The sequence below is a fragment of the Callithrix jacchus genome, chromosome 1, assembly GCF_049354715.1.
Source record: "Callithrix jacchus isolate 240 chromosome 1, calJac240_pri, whole genome shotgun sequence".
Lineage (NCBI taxonomy): Eukaryota > Metazoa > Chordata > Mammalia > Primates > Cebidae > Callithrix > Callithrix jacchus.
The window spans coordinates 201,488,943-201,512,094 of NC_133502.1; the positions used below are offsets into that span (position 1 = coordinate 201,488,943).

The 23,152-nt window shown below is 41.0% G+C and overlaps 1 protein-coding gene across 4 annotated transcripts in view; it reads right to left on the minus strand.

The window, feature by feature from the left end:
- MORC2 (MORC family CW-type zinc finger 2) overlaps positions 1-20,135 on the minus strand; it is a 42,817-nt gene extending 22,682 nt beyond the window's left edge. For 2 of the 4 annotated variants that reach the window (XM_035269756.3, XM_035269753.3), the window contains exons 1-5: positions 18,316-19,533; positions 9,796-9,849; positions 7,946-7,980; positions 2,013-2,081; positions 1,323-1,413 (exon numbers count right to left, since the gene is read on the minus strand). In XM_035269756.3, the coding sequence (XP_035125647.1) occupies positions 1,323-1,413; positions 2,013-2,081; positions 7,946-7,980; positions 9,796-9,849; positions 18,316-18,383 (317 nt within the window). In that variant the 5' untranslated portion in view covers positions 18,384-19,533. Of the gene's footprint in view, positions 1-1,322; positions 1,414-2,012; positions 2,082-7,945; positions 7,981-9,795; positions 9,850-17,561; positions 19,534-19,732 lie in introns of those variants that run through there. The other 2 variants (XM_078338366.1, XM_078338356.1) reach the window with 2 other exon arrangements.
- Positions 20,136-23,152: the final 3,017 nt, after the last annotated feature.

Genomic DNA, 23,152 nt, shown 5'->3' on the forward strand with positions numbered 1-23,152 from the left:
CCACTAAATCAAGCCAGCAATCTGTCCTGGAAACATCAAAGGAGGAGAAATAAAGGCAGGAACCAGGCTCTCACAACAGTGATAGCATGTAATCCTTAACCTACTTGGTATGCATTATCACTTCAACTTACAAAGGAGAAAGCTGAGGCTTAGAGACATAATTAAGTGGGTGAAGTGAGATTTGAACCTTAGCTTGTCATTTAAGTGAAATGGACAGCAGCTCCATTTTGCAGTCAGAAAGACCTGGTTTCTACCCCAGCTCTATACACAGGCATTTTTATGCCTTTGGGAAAGTAACTTCACCCCTAGAAACCTCAATTTCTTCATCTGGGGAAATGAGAATAATAGTACCTACAACCTCATAGGACCATCATGAGGCTTAAATGAGATCATTCGTGTAGTTTATAGCACAGTGCCTGGCAGATGGTAAGTGTCTGTTATTACCATTTGCTTCCTGCCCTGAAACACAAATCACAAAGTCCAGGTACCAGGTCCTAATTTCTTTGGAAGTACTCCCTTTCTTCTCCACTCATCCAAAGCATACTGCAACTGAGGACCAAGTGATGCTGCTGACTGATCAAACCACCACCCTCCCTCACACAAAACAACACGTTTCCACAGCAAGACTGGAAACGTGACTCATAATTCCATTTGCACAAACTCCAATTCCACTAAATCTTATTCCATCCAAAGGTATGTACAGCTGGAAGTGAGCATTTCAGAAATAGAAATCTTTCTCTTGGGGCTTCACTCAAAACCAGAACAACACATTCCAAACACTAACCAAGTGGGAACCAAGGGCTAAGAAAAAGTCCCATGGGATTTGCAGTCATAAGGTAGGTAGGTCCCTGCTATAGGGCCCTGCAGTACATTCAGCATCCTCTGGGACATCTCTCTTCCTTACCCTGGATCCCCAGTGCTGGGCACAAAACATGACATGCAGCAGGTGCTCAGGGAACACTGCTGCACAGTAAAGCAACCCCTTCATCATCTCAGACATCCCAACATAAGAGAATTACTCACATCCTTGACTACAGGGTAAAAATAAGAATTGGAGAGGTGCAGTTCTAGAGCACAGTGCCAAGAGAAATTTACAGCCTCTCCTGTCCTGTTTTTGGATGTTCATACTTTTCAATCTGTGGAACAAACTCGGCTGGGAACAGCTGGTAAGCTACTCCAAAAACCACCACTTTCAGATTTTCTTCCAGTTCCAGAATTACAGTCATAGAGGGTCAAGGAGAAGGAAAGTTTTCATCCAAGAGAAGCAGGACAGCATTGTTGGATTTTGTTTGAGCCCTGTGACAAGCCTCTAATATACGTACGATTTCAACCCATTCCCATATTGCCCAATCTGAGTGGACTCAGGTGTTCGTTTGGCCGACTTCCCAAATTGGATCACACTGGCAGCATCACCTGAAGGGGCAAACACAAGAGAAAGTGATAAGTTTGCATTTCTTTCCCAGGGTTCTCAAAGTCAAAAGTCTGAGCCTTTTTAAATCCAAGCAGGGCTATGTGTCTACTGAAAACCTCTGTCCAAGGAAATTCACCACCATGAAGCAAATAGAGGCACAGCTTTGCCTGGCCTGTTGGTACCTCCATCACTGTGACCTATGTTCTATTCTCAGAATGAAGTAAGACAGCTAGGGGAGGCCTCTGTAGTTCCAGCTCAAGAATGTTGTGCAAGCTGATAAATACAATATAAAAGACAGGTAATCTGATTGATTTAAGATTGCCTTTCAGATCCTATCTCCCATATATAGACAAGACATGGCAAATACACAAACAAGTAGAATTAAGCGTGGGATGTTGCAACAGACTTCCTACTCCCCAAGTGGATCTTTCAGACATAACATTGAGGTTTAAGCATATTAGTCAGTGAAATATATTTAAAAAAAAAAAAAGACATAACATTGAGGCAACAGAAAAACAAATTCACATAATAAATGCTTTGTAAAAATGGTTACGTCGCAAACCGTCCCCCACCAAAAAAAAACAATAATCTCATCACTTACTTGGATCCATTCCCGCTCCATCATCCAAAAAGCAAAGCATAAATCCTCCTCGAAGGTCCTCTCGTCTTTCTGCAAAAGAAGCAGCTGCCATTACTGGACTGTTACCCACCAGAGGGTGGGTAACATGGGCATGATCAGAAGGCAGATCAATGTGAAGCTTGGTCCAAAAAGGTCAGTCAAGCCTAGCTCTCTAGGCTAGTGTGACTTAAATTTCAGGGTCCTTAAGGTTGCAAATTCCCATCCAAGGTTCTCCAATGCTTTCTAGGTTAATAACAAAGATTGAGAGAATCTATGAGGGCAGGGGTATCTGGTCCAGCATCTGGTCATACCCACCACCACTGAATATGCACATACCTCACACATATATCAATCATCTTTATCCTTTTGCTCACTCCACCTGGATTACTGTCTCTTCTGCCCTATGCCATAGACCCCAAGCACTAAAGTACTCCAACTACGACACACCATATCTTATCAACATTGCTCAAACTCAACGGGGTGCCTCCTTAAGTCTGGGGTAGCCTTCAAAGTGATGAAACCAGACATGGTATGGGCAGAGCAGTGGAAGCTGCTATCTAAAAGATGAAGCACTGTGTCTATACATGAGCATCACCAGGCTGACTGGCATTCTGAGCTATCTGCATTCATCATTATATCCCCTGCTAGCTATGGTCCTTGAAAGCGCTCCCCAACCCAATAGTAAGAAGGCATATGGTGCAGTGGGAGGTGCCTGGTTCCTAGCTGACATGCCTGACAGGAAGAAAGAATGGTCCTTTAGACAATAAGATGCACAGCAGCTGTGGTGGGGTTACCTAGCCAACAGAAAAGGAACACAATAAACTATGGCTGCCATTCGAGTGAAAAGAACCTTTTCTCTCAGCAGTTGGCTTCTGCAGCAGGAAATGGCAACTGAAAGTAGTCTGGATCCAAGCATGTCATGGTCAATGGAAAAGCAATTCCCGAATATGGAAAGAGGCTATACTAGTGCCTTTTGACTCAATGAGGACTAGGTGAGCAAAGGAGGAACTAGCCTTGGAATCAAGGAAGTTGACAGACATGAAGATGAGAAGGATGTGAGGCAGGGGTATAGGCAGGGGACCCACATAAACCAAGTAAGCCAACTGCTCATATAGATGCTATTCAGTCTACTGATTGGCACAGGGATAAAGGCAGCACTTCTAAGAGGAAAGAGGTCTGTGTAAGGTAATACAGGGGCAAGCCCAAGGTTGCTCTGGAGCCTGGTCCCTAAATGAGGATATTTTAATCTCCCCAAGCTTCAGTTCACCAACTTTGTACAACTATCTAAGCCAACAAATCTGCTGTAAATGATATTTGTCCTTCCTTCAGGATAAAAAACTCAAGTGAGTAGTGACTACCCTCTGTTAAATAGACTTATTCATGTAAATTAAAATGCGATTTCAGCAAAGCTATAAACCACAGAGATTTTCAAATATCTAACTCAGTGTTCAGAAAGCTGAGCTTAATTACAAGCGCTTCTTGAAAGTTCAAGGATAAGGATCTTCCTGGAAGTACTATTGGTTAGATAAAATTTCTCCTGGTGGCAGTGCCTCTAATCATTCTGGGGAATCCAAATGAGATGTGGCAATCAAGAACACATATAATAAAAGTGCAAAAGGCTTCAAAATTTCCATCTGGAGGAAGCCAAGTGTCATATGAAAACTCAAACCGGGTCAGGTACAGAGAATGGTAAAAGCAGCGTTCTAAACCTAGCCAACAGACATTTGCTGTACACTACAGTCATAAAATGTGCATGAAGACTCTGCTTTGGGATCCAGAAGTTGATTCAAGCCAAGCACATGTGAAAAGTCCCCAAGGACTACTGGCATTCCTTGGAGACTGCCTAAGAAGCTACTTTCTAGGCCCTTCTGTTACTTAGGACAGAACTCTCAGGCTGCTTTAGCACACAATCATCACATAACAGTGGGGCTGCGATCCTTTTCTGGCTCAAGGACTACATGTCAAAGCTTTTTTATGTAGTTTAAAGGGTAAGAGATGACACTGGGAAGATCCTCCTGGCCACATTGTAACTGACAGCCTATAAATGTCTAGTAGCGTCTAGGTCCACAGTCACATGCAATACTGCTCACGGCCAAGAAAGACTAAGACGGTATTGACTTCTTCAGCTTTGTAAACAGACACAGCGTGGTCTCTTCACCTTGTTTCAATGCTGATACCAATCACCTGTTTATTCAATGACTACTTGGTGATCAGCTCTTCTGTGCCTGGTTGTGATGAGGACAAGAGAGTGAAAAACATAGATGTTATCACTATTTTCATAAAGCTTACAGTCTAATGGACTCTACTGCCTGCAGCAGATAAGCTAGGAAGGACAGGAGGGTTTAAGCTGAAGGAGGCTGAGAAAAGTATTGGCTAGAGCAAAATGTAGTATGGGTAAGAATTATCCAAAGAGCTTGTGAAAATACAGATTCTGGGCTCCCACTGGATAGTCTGTGTAAGTGTGAGGTGGGGCATCTGCATTTCTAACAAGTTCCAAGATGATATTGACAATGTCTGTGGGTGGCCCACCCTTTAAGAAGCATTAAACTGGAGCAAGAAAGAACCTGAAGGCTTCCTTGCTCAAAACTATCTCCTATCACCTGATATTTAATCAGTCAACTTAGCAATATCTGAAACCTTCAAAGATAAAGAAGGGGGAATTCTGGATGGAGAAGAGTGTAAGCAGCTGGAGATTGTTCCCTGCCTCCCATCACACATCTTGAAAGCAGGACAGAGAAGGCAAAGCTGAACTGCCTGCTTTGCAGCTTAGCTTCACGTCCTGGGAACAGCTATGTAAGACTGTCAGAGCCAATCTGAAAGTCTTCACATCTCCCAACATGGCCAAGTGTGGCTACTCCAAGCCAGACATTCCTAACTCCCACTGGGAAGAACAAAGAAAGAAAGCAGAAAAGGACAAGAGATGTCAAATGGAGCTATACATCCAAGAGTCAAAGGTGATAAAATAATGGTGTCCCTAGCAGAGGCTATAATAAAATGACATCCAAGTTTGTTTTTGTTTTTGGATACAGAGTCTCTGTCTGTCACCCAGGCTGGAGTGCATGGCTCAATCTCGGCTGACTGCAACCTCCGCCTCCCAGGTTCAAGCGATTCTCCTGCCTCAGCCTCGAAAGTAGCTGGGACTACAGGCGCACACCACCATGCGAGGACTAATTTTTGTATTTTTGGTAGAGACAGGGTTTCACCATGTTGGTCAGGCTGGTCTTGAACTCCTGACCTCTTGATCTGCCCACCTTGACCTCCCAAAGTGCTGGGATTACAGGCATGAGCCACCACGCCCAGCCTGACATCCAAGTTCTTCATCATACTCTGCAATCTGTTTGAGCAATATTAGTTGCCGTTTCATTTGCTCCAATTTTCCAAGTATTAATCATTGTCCTGGCATCACAAAAAAGGATCTTTTTTCCAAGGAGGTGGCACTGCCTACCCCAGAAGGTCAAGTAAGTAAACAAAAACAGTCTACTTAGGCATATTATGGTCTACAATAACAACAATCCAACTAATAATATGCTTTGGGTAAATGAACACCTCTACACTTTGAGAGGTTGGCTCCTTTCTTGCCCTTTTGAGGTTTAAAAACAGCTTTTATAATGTAACTTTGTGGTGACTTGAAACTACATCTGATGTTTGGGAAGATTTCCAAGTCCAGTTATCAATCTAGCTTCAGAAATGGAGATAAGAAAATACTTTCCCCCATGAACTAACAACAAGAACTTTGTAGTATTAAGATGATTACTAGCCAGGCGCGTTGGCTCAGCCTATAAGCCCAGCACTTTGGGAGGCTGAGGCAGTCGGATTACTGGAGCTCAGGAATTTGAGATCAGCCTGGACAACATGGTGAAAATATATACATACAAAAATTAACTGGGCATGGTGTTGTATGCCTATAGTCCCAGCTACTAGGGAGGCTGAGGTGGGAGGATCACTTGAGCCCAAGAGGCGGAGGTTGCAGTAAGCCTAGATAGCATACTGCACTCCAGGTAAAAAAGAAAAAGATTCCACTGATTTATTTCTCCTGTTGAAAAAAAAAAGATTCCACTGATTTATTTCTCCTGTTCAATGTGTTAATAAGGCCCTTGAGGTAGAAAAGTATAAGGTTAAAGATCCCTCAACCAAGAATCCCAATCTCCTAGTGCTTGATGTAAATCAAGTCTTTTCCCAAAATGCTGTGGTGTTTCTATCATACCATTTAATCCTTAACTGTCTTGACTGTTCCCTCAAGATCTAGTTATTGTTCTCTAATCATCTGTAGTGCACTAATTGTCTCTCCAATTAAAGACTAAGTTCTTAAAGCAAAGACCCCAATATCATCCTCTCTGGACTTTTCCCAAAGCACAACAGGAGTTGTACCGAGCACAGAATAAAGACGCACTGGGACCTTTTTCATTTCTTGAAATCTAACTTCATTCTGAGTGTCCGGAACTAAATTTCCTTGCTGAAATTCACCTACCAATTGTGGTAGGAGAGGGCCGAGATAATCTTTTTTTAAAAACTTCTTCCAAATAGACTTGACTATTATGATTTGTCCCTTCAACATCACTTGGAGTACAGGCCCATTCTCTGCTTTATCATCTGTGCAATGATTAAACGAGACCTATTTTTCCAATGGTAGCTGTTACCACTCCTGAGAAAGCACACTCAGATGTAAGACACATGCTTTGCCTTGGAAAGGTACCTCCAGCTGGCATGAGCATTTAGTAACCATCTTCTAACATTCTTTTCCTGTGTGCCCCTTTTTCCTGTTACTTTCTTCTAAAAAAAAAAAAAAAGAAGAAGCAGCCTTATTTTCACCACCTTGACAGAGCCTTTTGAACAAAAGGCTTTCAGAATTGAAGGAGTACAGCTGACTTTTAACTGCTCCGAGGATTTTCTTTGCTCCAAAGTATGGCAGACATGAGAAATTCATTAAATCTGGGACAGATTCTTCATAATTATATGACATTAGTGGTTCTGAGAATTACTACTTAGTTGTGTGCTTGTTCCCGTTCATCCAAAGAGTCCATGAAGAGGGGCTATTTCATTCCCATATAAACATATAGACTTCTCAGAATCTAGTCCATGCTACTCAAAATATTACCTCACACATTTCAGAAGATTTCAGAAAAGTCTGTCAGAAAAAAACACATTACACTAGTCAAATTGTATTTAAAATATGTCTTCTATTCTGCTTTCAAATTTTTAGTGTTCAAATGGCTAAAAAAGGTGCCGGTACTAATACCAGGCAGAAAGCAAACTATTAAAATTAATTAATTTGTTAATTAATTAATTAAAAGGCCAATCACTGTTGCACTCACTCTAGGAAAAAAAAGAGGATCTTACTACAAAACAGCAGAGCCAAATAAGCAAAATGAAACAGGATGTTGACAGGTGTAAATTCCAAGCCAAGCAGCCTTTTCTTCCTGACACCTCTGTTTGAGAACAACTTGGCAAACTTCGAGCCAATCCAGTCACTGATATTTTCTGCAACTGATACCAGCAACTCTGCAAGTTGAGACTAGTGCTCACCAAGGGTTCAAAAGAAAGTGGCCTCCAACAAGATCTCTCCTTGGCTGCAGGTACCACAAACCTCATTCGTCTACTAACTCCTACCAGTAAAATAACTTGGTCATTACCCTCTCTACTATTCCACTCCATCACTACCATAACTCTACTTGTAGCTATTTACACAGATTTGGATACCCTGTGTTAGTTTCTTGAAACCAATATTATTGGTTTCTATGTCTGACCAAAGCTGACCATCCCTGACAATGGCTGCCCCTTTTCTACCTATGACCTGGAACAATCATGCCATCTTCCCAGGCTCCAGAATCCAGTTATCTCCCACTCAATTCTTCTTAGGCATAGTAATAAATGCATTAAGATGAACTAGACATTAGAAGAACTGAAGCCTGACTTACCTGCATAAATATCTATTCTGGTGGCATCAGCATCTCTGCAAAATTAAAAGAATCATGTGAATTAATATGAAATATCAACCATGGAAATGCATAGTGACCTGAGTAGAATGCAGAGTACTTTGAGTCTGTTTTCATGAAGCCATACAGAATTCTATATACATTTAGATTATTTTTTACTTTTATACTTGGCAACACAATTTCCTTTATATATCTGTAAAACATTTCTGAAGCCCCAAATTATTGAAGATAATCACATGACAGGGGGCCTGCATTTTTTTAAATCCTAATTTCCTGGTTAAAAACATCTATAGGATAAGCAAGAATATTTCCCTTCATACCATAAGAAATGATTCAAATTATGTTTTTCTCACTCATTTGACAGCAATCATAAAAAGATGTTCCAATAACTTGTTCATTTTTTCTTCTCAAAGGAAGATAATCTCCCACAAAACCTGTGAAAAATCACATCTCATGGCATACACACTGCAGTCAGCAAACTGATTCTCAAGCCCATAATCTTAACCTCCAAAGGAAGCTGGGATAGTCATGCCCCATTAGACTCTAGCCATTGAAATCATACAGATTCAGTTATCAATTAAGACTTCCATGAAGGCTCAGAAGTAATCTAGTCCAATTCTGCCAACTGCAGGCAAAGAAAACAAAACCATTTTATTGGCTTTACATGCAAAAAAATCCACATAGCTCTCTACATATACCTATTCTCAAAGATCTAAAACATTTTCAAATATGAAAGATACTGGCAAAATGTGTACACAAGTAGAAACACATGCTTCCAGGAATCTCTATTTTACCATATGATACACAAAAAAAACAGCCTCCCACCACACATCATGGTCTCACTAAATTAACAAGTGCCAAATTAAAACACAGTTCCATTAACCTACAACATTTTTTAACTGAATGGAAAAATGATGCGTCAACCAGGATTGAAACAAAATGGGAGTTTTCTGGTTAAACAACTAACACATTTCTGCGAGCAGTCCAGCTAATAATAACAAAAGTAGTAAGAATAAGTTTATTGTATAGGCAAAGGTAAACAGGAAATTATGAGCAAGCACATTAATTGGAGATCTGTTTGAAAGTACTTTTGCTGTCAATTTTAATCCTCTTCTTCCTTCGTTAGTCATCAAAACCTGATCAATAAATGATGTGTCTGAATTTTATGTTTGCATTCAAGAGTAAGACTGAGACAATATTTTTCTAATTATAAACAGAATCTTGATCTAGACTTGGATTTTTGTCTCAGAACCAACCCAAATTTCCATTCAGTCTTACACAGTAACATTTATATGTTTCTATCACTAAGAACTCAGTAGAAGACAGTGCTGACCAATGATTCCTTCCAAGCACAGCTGCTAACAATGAAAGATACTGTGATCATTTACTTATCTGACAACATACAAGTTTTGTGAAGACACAGAACTTTGGCATAGTTTTAAAGACATTAGATGGTGTACTATCCTGGTAGCACAAATTAAATCAGAGCTTGCCTGTCCCATTAATATGATTCCTAAGTGTCTATCTTAATTCCCTGCATTTTGCTACAATTATCTTGCTCTAATACACAAGGGAAATGGTTTTGGAGGTGGTAATTCGCTATTTTTAGGCTAGAACACAAAGAACAATTAGTGAATTTAAGTAAGAGAGTGGAAGTTATCAAATGATATACTATCAAAAATAATTTTTTTAGTAAGAGGCCTCTTGGGAGTTACAGAATGTCTACATTCTAAAGAAATGTCTTCCCCTCAAAGTTTTCAGTGAGCAAAGGTCACAGCTACTTAAAATGTTTCCACTTCAAGCACAGAAGTGTATGCCTGAAGACTACATACCTTGCATTATCAACCAGTTCAGCGAGAGCACCAAACAAGAATTCGTGAGTGGTTCTGGAATGATAAATACTAAAGTCAGCAAAAGAATTATGAATTGAAGTTATAATTCCTAATAAAAAGCCATGGTTATAAAATATTTAAGTTTTTTGAAAAAATCTAAAACCATTTGCATTGTTGATTTATATACTACCCAAGGCTTTCCAGAGCTCCCCAATTCCCCTGAAGTGTTAATCTTTATCAAGTCCTGCCATCTATTCAGAAATGTCTATTCTTCCTATTTTGAGGTGGGAAACCATCTTGAAGCATTGAAAGACTCCTGTGTGAAGTAACTGCTAAGAGTGTTTTCGCAGGCCACGGTGGCTCACACCTGTAATTGCAGCACTTTGGGAGGCCCAGGCAGGCAGATCACAAGGTAAGGCGTTCAAGACCAGCCTGGTCAATATGGTGAAACCCCGCCTCTACTAAAAATACAAAAATTAGCCAGGCGTGGTAGCAAGTGCCTGTAGTCGCAGCTACTCGGGAGGCTGAGGCAGGAGAATCACTTGAACATGGGAGGTACTGCACTCCAGCCTGGGTCACAGAGTGAGACTCCACATCAAAAAAAAAACAAAACAAAAAATGGTGTTTTTCACTATTCATATTCCGCCTAGAAAAATGCCCGTATATTTAATTTTTTATTGCCTTAACCAGTGGTCAGTTTCTGCATATCTCAGAGCAAGAATTATATGGATATATCTTATGCATAAATACTGAATTTTGTTTTTTGTTTCTTCTTTGAGACAGGTTCTCGTTCTTGTCACTCAGGCTGGAGTGTAGTAAGTTTTGAATAACATGTAACTGTATTTACCCAACCCAAACTTTGAGCAGCCTCCCAGAGGAGATGACCACTGATTCCCCTCCTTGAAAGGGTTAATTTTAACAGCAGCCCTATGCAACCATACCATGCAAGCTCTTGTCATCATAGAAGGAACTGCTGGAAAAGGTCTTGGATTGCGTTTTTTAATAGAGACAAAGTTCTTGTTTTAGCCAAAATCTGAGAAAATCATAAAATGAGTTATTCTATTTTCCTACTCTTTCAAATGGGATATTTTTGCTTGTAAATTACACAAAAGTATTTTTCCACTGGTAGATCGCACACAGGTATTGGTAAAACAAAATGCTAACAAGTTACACGTTGAGCATATCCAATTATACTGTTTAATTTGTGCTCTTTTCCACAATAGTTCATTAGCTCTCAAATTAGTATGTGTCCACATAGAACCACCTAAAAAAAAACGCTTGACTTTTGATTAAATAGAAAATTAACCCACATAATACACTACCAACAATTTTTCAAAAATATCCATGTTACTCTGACTTTTTTATATAAAGTTTCAGCCAAAGTAAAAGGTTTCAGCCAATTTTCAGTTAAAGTAAAAATTTTTAAATGAAACATATCAATATTAAATAACCAGCATCTAGGATCTCTGATCACTTACCATGTTGTAAACAAAATGTAAAACATTTGTTTATTTAATAAATATCCATAACTAAACTCTCTTCTTCCTCCTCAACTAACTCTTCAAATTTTTACAAATGTAAGATTTTTTTTTTTTTTTTGGAGACAAGAGTTTTATTCTTGTCGCCAAGGCTGGAGTGCGATGGCGCAATCCTGATCTAGGCTCACTGCAACCACCGCCTCCCAGGATCAAGTGATTCTCCTGCCTTGGCCTCCCGTGTAGCTGGGATTACAGGCATGCAACATTACACCTGGCTAATTTTATATTTTTAGTAGAGACGGGGTTTCACCATATATTGGCCAGGCTGGTCTCAAACTCCTGACCTCAGGTGATTTGCCCGCCTCGGCAACCCAAAGTGCTGGGATTACAGGCCTGAGCCCAGGCTACAAATGCAGATTTTGAATTAAACTATCATTTTGTGATTATAGGAAGACCTTTCCTCTGCCACAAGATCAGTGAACATCTGTTGCTAATCCAAAGGCAGCACTGATAAATATATTGCAACCAAAAGAAAATTTATCATCAATTCACCTAGAATATAGAGTTCAAATTCTTCTGGCTAAAATCTAATTAATTACACTATATGGAAGAGAGAGATTTCTTTAAAAAAAAATGTGCATAAAACAGCCATATGTTTAATTATTAAAAACACCTGTCTTGTGCCCACTCAGTAAAAATTAAAAATATTCTAAAGAACAAAAAATATTTATGTCTCTAGAATTATCACTTTAAATTCTTCAAATTGCCAACTGAATAAACAAAAAAGTATTCTGTAAACTACCCCACTAAATAAGGAGAAATAAGCTGAAAAATTAAGGTGACTTGCCAAAAGTAATGTTAGTTAAAGGTAAATATAACATTTGTTCTCAAACTTTCAACCTCTCATTTTCCTATCAAACATACAGTGACTTAGATACTTACAAACTGAATTCATTTTATACACCCTAAATCTTTTTGTTGTTGTTGTTAATCAATGAGAGCTTCTTATGTTGCTCAGGTTGGCTTTGAACTCATAGCCTCGCCTCCTCAAGCGCCAGGACAACTGGCCAGAGCCACTGCGGCTCCCAATATTTTCAACTTTGAGGACTGTTATATAGAAATATAAAATAGCTAATTTTATTCCAGTACTTCTCATTTCTACTTAAGTTTGTACTTTTAACGTAAATCAAGGAATCTCAAAAATACAGCTACCAGAAAAAAACAAGAGCACAACCATAATAAGTATGAGACCACATCTTGCACCAGAATGTACTAACTTCAGAATAAAAAAAGTAAAGAATGAAGTTTTCAGTCTTTGGTAGAGAGAATGAATGGTCAATCTGAATAATCTGGAAAACTAATTTTGACTACCTCTGCCATTAAGACAAGAAAACCAAAACAGAAACTGCAACTGCTTCTTAGCAATACATATTTTCTGATTGCATCCCACAGACTGAGAGATGGAGAATAAGTAGATCTCAAAGAGGTGAACACAAAGCACCTTCCACACAGTGCTTAAAAATGTGCCTTGCACAGTGACTCATGCCTATAATCCCAGCACTTTGGGAAGCCAACGCAAGTGGATAGCCTGCGGTCAGAAGTTCGAGACCAGCCTGGCCAACATGGTGAAACCTTGTCTCTAATAAAAATACAAAAAAAAATTAGTTGGGCATGGTGGCGGGTGCCTATAATCCTAGCTGAGATTGAGAGACTGCACCATTATACACTAGCCTGGGCAACAAGAGTGAAAATCCATCTCAAAAAAAAAAAAAAAAAGAAAATACAGACAGAAAGAAATGTGCCTTGCACATTTAGAACTTCCAAAAAAATTCTAAATAGGTAGGATGCGGCGCCTCACACCTGTAATCCTAGCACTTTGGGAGGCCCAGGCTGGCAAATCCCTTGAGCCCAGGAATTTGAAGCCAACCTGGACAACATGGTGAAACCCCCGTCTCTATAAAAAAATAAAATAAATTAGCAGACTGTGGTGGTGTACATCTGTAGTCCCAGCTACTTGGAAGGCTGAGATGGAAGGATGGCTTGAGCCTAAGTGGCAGGGGTTGCACTGCGCCACTGCACACCAGCCCGGGTGACAGAGCCAGACCCTATCTCAAAAAAAATAATTCTAAATGGTTTTTGTTGTTACACACAGTCTCAATGCTGTTCCATGCATACATATTTCAGATAAGCTAACAGTACTCTTTACAGTGTAACTAAAGAGTAGTTTTGTGATGGCAGTACATATCATAAAAGAGGCGTTTGTGACCACTGTTGGTAAAGTCAGAGATAAATACTCAGAATCTCTTCCAGACCTCCAGCTGACTAAAGACAGATCTTCCAGATGCTAAAATCAGAATTCTAAATATTTCTTAAAATCCTAAGAATCAAAATTATACCAACTGCATAAATTCTTTTTTCCCAAATAATATTCCAAGAGTACACTCATTGGTAGGTAGCATTTGAGATAGAATAAATATCTAAAGAAATTCTTTTCTTCACAGACCTAAACATCCTTTGCATGTGATCCAAGAAAGGAAAAAGATCCATTTTTTAAAAATTCGTTCGCTTTCAACTGGCTTTATTTTTTTTGAGAGAGTCTCACTCTACTGGAATGCAGTGGCACGATCTCCACCCACCAGAATCTCTGCCTCCCGATTCAAGTGATTCGCCTGACTCAGTATCCAGAGTAGCTGGGATTACAGGTGCAGGCTACTACGCCTGGCTAATTTTTTTGTTATTTTTAATAGAGATGGGGTTTCACCCCGTTGGCCAAGGCAGGCTGGTCTCGAATTCCTGACCTCAAGTGATCCACCCACCTCGGCCTTCCAAAGTGTGGGACTACAGGCATGAGCCACCTTGCCTGCCTGATCATGGCTTTCATATCACTTGTGTCACAAAGAAAATAATTTTGTAGCTCAACATTTTTCAACATGGGACAAATTCACATGTAAATTAGCTTGTTATAGAAGGAAAATGGTCTTCCTATTTATATTCATCCTGAATGTAAAGCAATAGATCATCCATAGGCCCATGACACACTGTGATAGCTTCTGCTGAGTTCCTACACATGCTGACAATAGTTAATTGCTAGAAAATAAAACAGAAATTCTGGACCAACCATTTTACATTTAAATAGCTTTAATATATTTAGGATATGAGCCTACTCAACAGGCTTAAAAGTAATAAATAATTTAAGTCTATCTCTCAGTTGACAGACTCCTCTACATTCATTTCACATACATATAAAATCCAGAAATAGGGCCAGGCGCAGTGGCTCATGCCTATAATTCCAGCACTTTGGGAGGCCAAAATGGGCAGATCACGAGGTCAGGAGATCAAGACCATCCTGGCTAACACAGTGAAACCCTATCTCTACTAACAATACAAAAAAATTAGCTGGGTGTGTGGTCTGCACCTGCAGTTCCAACTACTCAGGAGGCTGAGGCAAGAGAATAGCTTGAACTCGAGAGGCACAGGTTGCAGTGAGCCAAGTTGGCGCCACTGCACTCCAGCATGGGCAACAGAGCAAGACTCCATCGCAAAAACATGAATAAATAAAAACCCAGAAATATATAGCCAAGATGTTAAGTTACTAAATGTGCCAACAAAAATAAATAGTAGACATCTTATACCTAAGCATCCTGCTCTATTAGACCATTTAGCAGTACTGCAAAGTGACTTATTATGCATATATTAATATGTAGATGCATAATATATGCATGTTATGTATATACAGCTGGAGTGGCAGTCACAAAACCCACCACCAAAGAGAAGCAACCACATAAAAAAACTCCTTTTACTTAAAAACCCTAACTTTTATCATCTAATACTAGCAACATCTGATATTAAATTACCTCAAGACTTTCAGGTTATCATGAGAATTTATTTCCCAGGCCTGCTTTAAGCCTTAAAAAGCTGATGTAACCAAGAGAATAATCATCAAAATAGACCTGATATGAAAAAAGACGGACATTCACTGTCTCCAACAGATGCTCCAGAATTTACTAAGAACAGACCTGCCTAATGACTAGCACCAAACAAGTTGCCACCACACTGACCAACTTATGGTTTATATAAACTAATATTATAGAGTAACAAGCACCATCCACACAGTGTTTATTGGGTACCACTGCATGAACTAAGAACTTTGTAAAAGTCATTTTACATAATCCTCGTAAAAACTGTCTCTAAGATTAGTCCCATTTTACATGAAGAAAGTGAGGCTCAAGAAGTTCACCTGCCCAAGGACACAGCCAGGAAACAGTCAAATTCAGGTTTAGCTGGTTTGCAAGCACATGGTCTTTTCCCTGTACCACACTGATTTCCACCCTTCTAGTCTGGTCACTGCTTCTAAGTCTACATTAAATGAAAAGTAAGCAAAGGACCATTTCCTTCCTAATTCATAATATGGTAATACTACAGATGTCAGGCACCCCGAGATGGTCTTGTGTTCCTAAGATTTTGACAGAACAAAGAAGATACTGTGAGACAAATCTTCCCTTCTCTGAAGATGACTTGTTGAACCACTTTACAGAGGTGGTTCATCTTCCATCTTTATGAGCTACAAGCCACATCATGTGACAATTTAAAAATTTATTTTCTTTATAAATTAGCTTCCAATTAGGTCATCACAATGTTTTAAAAATCTCCTGAACTTAGTCAGAAATAGAAAACTTCTCTTGGTGGTTTAGAGTTTATACTTTCTTCTGATAAGACTAATACATCAAAAAGAACAACTTCTAAGGTTGAATTTGTGATCCAGGTAAGAAATTCCAGAGCTTCCAAAATGATACCCTAACCCTCAAATGTTCATGCAAACATGTGGTTCCAGTTCAACATGGGATAAGTCAAAGAAAATTCCCTAACTTAAATTACTTAACTGGTTTATTTTCCTTGGCATTGCCAAATATCTATCATTAATAAGCTATAAAATAACAAGCAGGAAAAAAAGAAGGTAGAAATATCCCTGAATCCTTAGAGATTAACTAAAATTGAAGACTTAAAATGTGAAGTAAACTCCTTCCTTTATAGACAAGCAAAAAAGCTCACGAAAGTAAAACTGACTAAAGTAGGCGCTGCCTAATGGTTAAAACCACTAACTGCTGTGGCCAGATAAATCTTACTGCCTTAAGTCTTGGCACCCTAAGTCCGCCATTTGGCAGCTATATAACCATTACCATGTAATTTAATCTCTTTGAACCTCAGTTTCCTCACATGCAAAATAGAAATAATCCTTACCCCAAAGGCTTACTGTAAAGATTGCTTCGGACAATGTTTAAAATAGTGACTGGCATGAAGCAATTAACCAGTTACTATTATTTTACTATCCCATAAAGTCTTTGGTGAAGCTGGAACAAGAACTTAAATTCTTAACTCCAGTTGATAGTCTTCCAAGATCATCATAAAATCTGTAATTCCAGACTTGCCATCATTCCAAAATTTAGAGCTGAGATAACCATTTATAAGACACAGTCATCCATGAACATTTAAGTGGCCTTCAACTGCTTGATCTTAATACAGCAGTTGAAATAATAAAAAAGGACACTGAAGGTTTTTCCCAAGGCTATGCTATGAACTAGCTGAATAATTACTGATCAGCAACCTCATCTAAGTGCATTTCAGGTTCATCATACTTATGTGTGAGATTTCAGCTTAGGTGACTGCTACAGTACCTTCCCTAAAACTATCTAGTGCGGTAACAAACTTCCTAAGACCAGCCACGGTGGCTCACACCTGTAATCCCAGCACTTTGGGAGGTCAAGGCAGATGGATCACCTGAGGTCCTAATTTTGAGACCAGCCTGGCCAACATATAGTGAAACCCTGTCTCTACTAAAAAAATACAAAAATGAGCTGGGTGTGGTGGCACATTCCTTTAGTCCCAGTGACTTGAAAAGCTGAGGCAGGAAAATCGTTTGAACCTGGGAGGTGGAGGCTGCAGTGAGCCAAGATTGCACCACTGCACTCCAGCCTGGGCAACAGAGCAAGACTCCATCTCTCGAAATAACAACAAACTTCCTAAACAAAATGAAACCAGGCTCTCACCATCTGACAATCTGCTTCACTACTTGGCAAAATTTTATTCCCTTTATAGGAAAAATAGCAGAAATATTGCAGACATTATGGTGTCACAAACATGTTATCTTTTCCATAAAAAGCTAAAAACCATTGTACTATCATTAGATAATGGAAGACTATACGCTCAACTCTGAAGGCGGTTCTTCAGAGATTGGACCATTCATGTAGCTGCTCATCTCCTCTCGAGGTACTAGAATGGTAGAACACTTACCTTCATCTCACAAGTAACAGGTTATTACAACACTAAAGAAGTTTTGATCCTACTGGACAACCTCCAAGAGAGTGGATATAAGGATTAAACCTGAAACATTCCAGACCAAGTTGGAGTGATGAGATTACTCCGTCATGAACTCAAGAATCATGAATACTGTATGTTTCTGTGGAAACTGTGGGGAAGGACTATCTAAATCAAGGTTTTAAACAAGTTGTGGTTTCCTGCTTTATCACATACAAATAATACTGGATGTAGGAGCAATTTGCCAGGAAGATAAAGCCAAATGCTGAAAAAATAAAAATTTTCTTCTTGAAAGTTGTCATTTAAATGTCTTCTGTTTTCTTGTTAGAAAGTAAAGATTTGTTATGAACCTGTTCAAGACGTTGTCACTAGAGAGGAAACAGCTGATACTAAAACACTCCAACACCTGGTGATCCAATAGAGCAGTACTTGTTGGATTCCTATAAACACTTGAATGAAATAACTCAACATATTGACTTCAAATAACTCAAGTTTGCATTTAGAAAATTTTGATCCAATAAACAAAAAATCAGATTCTTCTGGATTAGCAACAAGTATTTCACTGATCTTAGTTCTTCAATACAGAGCTCAAGCCATCCAGGGATACATTTCACTCCAATGGGATACATCCCAAAAAGCAAAAAAGCAAAATTTTCTGGGGAAATGAATTCCATATAAATATCAAGGAACGAGTTACTGGTTAACTCAGTGGCCCCTAAAGGATACTTACGAATTTGTGTGCAGATATTCAAAGGTTAGCTGAGCTCGATTCAGACTGCTGTAATTTGTGAAAGCCATGACTGCAATGCTGCCTCCAGCCCTTCACCCACTAACTGGGAAATATAACCCTAAAATGAAATCCGCTTCCCAGGATTCTGTTCAGTAAAGCTTCAGTCTGTGCTCTTTAATGACAGTTAAAGTAACTAGTAACTATCCAAAATATATGCAAAGAAATGTTTAAAACTACAATTTCTTCAGGTTTTTCTTAAATCTTCTCAATGATTACGATGTAATATTTCGGAAAGAACTATGTCATAAATCCGTAGTTTTAAGGAGCTTTTAGCATTAAGTTGCGACAGCTCAATTCAGACAATCTGAGTCTGGTGTGGATGGTCCTGGAGATGGTCCTTGAGAGGGTGGTCTATGACTGCTCCATCTTCATGTTCTTCATGCCTTTTTTGGTTCCCCTAAATTTCCTGTTAGGATGTTTACCAATCTGGAAATTTACCCACTTCTATCAGAAAACCGATCAGCCATATCTTCACCACACGTAATGCCAGGATCCTTAAACAGGCCCAAGACCGGTGACCAAGATGTGGATGGAGTGTTATATGGCGCTAGGTGAGGCTTTCACCACCTCCCAACTGAAAAAGCTCCTAGGTGCTAACTGATGATTTCTTTTTTCAAAGCCTGACCAAACCCAGCTGAGGGTGGCAGTCAGATTTCCTCATACGGGGCCCACAGAAATACCTCACAATTGACTCTCCCAGAGCACCTCTGGCGGAGCGCGCCCCTCCCCCACGTCCCTCAGACAACAGCCTCAGCCTCCCAGGCCCTTCCTGGGCCTCGGTCCCGTGGCGGCCTCCTCAGGAAGACGAGCTACTCCCGGCTTTCAAGGACAGGATCGAAGGCAGCGAAGGGCGCACCACCCAACTGGGCACTACCCGGAGCTCACAACTGCCTTTGTCCCTCCCCGCAGAATTGGAACCCAACAGCCTCAGCGCGCTCTTGGAACCATGTGCTGCTGCCGCCTCCTCCTCCTCCACCGCCGCCGCCGCCGCCCGCGCGCCGCACTGAATAAGATCGTGACAGGACTCAGCAGCAACACGAAATTCGGCGTTTAGAGCTGCTCTGCCGCCGCAATCACAGACACCACAGCCACCGCTTTGTCTCCGCTAGTGCACACAGCCCTGGCCATCTCGCTCACTCCCCGACGCCCCAAACCCCCGAGGCCTCCGCGGAGCATTCAGCCAATCGTAAAGCTGCAGATCTTCCCGCCCCCGCCCTGATGTACAGCCTTCTGATTGGCGGGCTGCGTGTCCCCCATGTGACTGGATCTTGGTTGGCCGGTCCCGCCCCTGTCACGTGAGAGCGTGCGCCTCTCTTCCTGCTTTCCTGACCCTCTCCGCCATTTAAAGAAACAGTACCGGGGGCGGGCCGAGCGACGCAGCCGGGACGGTAGCTGCGGTGCGGACCGGAGGAGCCATCTTGTCTCGTCGCCGGGGAGTCAGGCCCCTAACTCGAAGAAGCCCTGGCGCGCCCTCCCCCTCTCCCGGGTCTGGTAGGGCGAAGGAACGGGCGTGCGGTCGATCGAGCGATCGGTTGGCGGCTCTTTCTCCTGCTCTGGCATCCAGCTCTTGGGGCGCAGGCCCGGCCGCCGCGGCGCGCGCCCGGTGGCCGTTGGCGCTCGCGCCGCGTCTTTCTTCTCGTACGCAGAACTCGGGCGGCGGCCTATGCGTTTGCGATTCGACGAGGAGTCGTCAGGGTGGTCGGCGGCGGCGGGCAGCTGCTCCGCCCCGCTCCGGGGGAGGCGGCGGCGGCAGCGGCCACGGGATTTGGAGCGGCCGGGGAGGCGGGGGTGGCTGGGGCCGGCCTGGAGGCCTGGCGCCACCTTTCGGGGCCTGCAAGGACCCAGTTGGGGGGGCAGGAGGGGGCTGGAGGATGGTTGGTTGTGGGATTTCTACTTTGCCTTTTCCTCCTTATGCCGCCTTAGTGAGGTGTGGGAGCTCTGGCGGCAGCCCCGGGGTGGGGAGACGAGCTCCGGAGTCGGAAGAGCTGGGTTTGCTTCCGGGCCTAGCCACCAGCTGGCCGAGTGACCTTAGGCGAGTCACTCTGTAATTTGTCTGCGCCTCAGTTTCCTCCTCTGCCTATCAATGTGTGTGGGTTGAAAGCGCTTTGTAAACTATAAAGCGTGGGTGTGTGTAAAGGATGGTTATTGTTTGTAATGTTTTTTTTTTTTTGAGTTGTAAGAAAACTTAGCAGTCGCCCAGTCCTTGGGTTTTGAACCTGGGAATCTTGGATTGGAGTTGGGGATCCCCAAACTCCCTGAAATTGTGGGAATGTGCGTTTTAGGGGAATGATGATCCATCGCTATCAAGTTTTCCAAGGGAGCTGTGACTCAGAAGAGTTAAGAATCACAATTTCTTCATGCTACAGAGAGGAAACTGAGGCCTAGATGTCATTTGGGACCCTTCACAACCAATTTGAAGCCCCTATATGAGTCCCTGGGATATGTGAGCTGTTTCTATGCATAAATGGATATTCGGGGTAACAAGAGTCCCCTGCTTGGCTTCTATTCTGAATCCTTTTCTTTCACCATGGGGTGCCTGAATGGTGGCTGATGCATATGGTACAATGGCACCCAATGTAAAGCAGCTACAATTAGGAGTGGATGTGTTCTGTAGCATCCTATTTAAATAAGCCTATTTAATCTTTGGTCCGGCAACTCAGTTTTTTTGCTTCTTGTACCGGTGCCTGACTACCTTTCTTACTCTTCATTGACCATTTTCCACGACCATGGTTGTCATCCATTACTTGATCCCACTTCGTGTGTCTAGTCTGTGTGGTTGGTGGTGAATAGGCTTCTTTTTACATGGTGCTGCCAAGCCCGGCTAATTAATGGTGCACGTGGACTTTTGGCGAGCGGGCTCACTGGAAGAGACTGAACCAGGCACAGAATTCCTGAAGATGTTTGGGGTTTTTTTTTCTTTCTTAATTGAAGGTTAACATTCTCTGAAAAGTTTTGTTAGAACTACTGCAGAACCTCATAATCAGTAGATTTGGAAGTGATTGAAAGCTTAACTTTTTCCTTGGCCCTCCATGTGTTCTAATTGCTTGCAAGTATAATACTAAGATGTCCAAGATGCCAGTTTTTGCTTCTTTGTTAATTTGCAGCTGCTTTTATCATATTTCAGCCCATTATCCAACAAACACTATGAAATGTTTTAACAATTGGATTACAAACATTTGCATTTTGTGGAGTGGTGCTCACCAAGTGGTACAGCTCTAAGCAAGTGAACACAAACACATTTAAGTGTATTTTGTCTGATTAGATGTTAGCCAGTTACGCTATTTCATTCAAATGTCTGAAAAAATCAATTGACTATTCCCTTTTCCTAAAGGGCAAAGACAATCTCACTTCCAGAGAAATGACTGTTTTGGAGGAAAAAAAAAAAAAAAACCTGTTGGTCTTTTAGCTCTTTTGTAGTTAAATCTGGATGTACCTCAAAAGACAAGACTGTGGTGATAAGATGCTTTCCTCAGCAGAAAGGAGGAAAAAAAGACAACTGGAACTCAAAGCTTGAAGTTTGTGGCAAAACATGAGATGTTCAGAATTGGATGTTGAGAAGATTTCACTACAGTGTTCTGCAATAGTTGGAGCAGATAACTTTCAGTGTAGCCACAGCCATGGACTCCAGATTTCCAGATTTTCAAGAACTGGACCTGGAACCTGAAAGAGCTTGTCAGGATGTGGCAGGAACACTGAAGGTAGATTTTTTTTTTAATTTTTGAATTTTGGGACTGTTGACCTTGCTGTAAGAAAAGAGACAACGACTGAGCAAGCACTACCACCAGCTCTGTTACTGGGAATTAGAGAAGACCTGAGTTTCTGTCCAGACCCTCAGTGCAAACTGAGGATGCTCCATCCAAAGTGAATTATGGTACTTGCCATTTTCCAAAATGCCTTATTCTTTACTATCTCTGCACTTTTGTTCATTCTCTCTACTTTGGAAATGGCTCCTCTCTGGCTTTTCATCTGTCAAAATTCTGCCATTTTCTCGGTATCCAACTCAGATGCTCTCTTTTCCATGAGTCTCCTAACTAGCCAGATTGGAACTTTTAAGTTTTATGACATTTTATGTATCCTTTCTTTGTATACAAAAATCCTGTAAAATAATTACTTGCCTGCATTTGCTGTCTTTGCAGATAGCAGACTCCTTGAAACTAGGGTCCTCGTTTAGTGCATCTTTGCCCATATACAGCACAGCATATTATGAAGCATTTATTAGGAAGGAGGAGTTTAGAGAGCAGGCTATCAGAATAAGCAGTCGGTGTTTTCTTAATTGCTGTTAACTAAACTTACTCTTAAGGAGAAGAAAAGTCTCTAGATATGGGTCATGTTTCTTTATGTTTTATTTTTTAATTGTAAATTTTGAAAGATCTAGGGCTCCCTCAGACATAAGGAGAAACCAATATGTTGAATGGGGTATTATATACAGAAGGACCAAGACCTTGTTCTCTCCTACTTAAGATGGAATCCTAGGATGAATGCTAGGACAGCTTTTTAAAAAGGAGCTTTTTAATTTGAGGAAAGCATTGGAAGAGAAGGAGGGGCAGTATCTCCTTTTTTTTTTATTGTTGGTATATAAACTTAGTTCTTTTTATGCCACTTGTGGAGCCACTTCCTCATCCCCATCAAAAAAATGCCCAGCAGCCTGAATCCAATGAAATTACTTCATTCAAAAGTACAAAGTTTAGTTTGTTTGCCACTTTGCAACAATCAGGCTTTTGTTTTCTTTTTTGGATTGTTGTTGTTTGTTTTCATTTATCATTTGTCATTGCCTAAG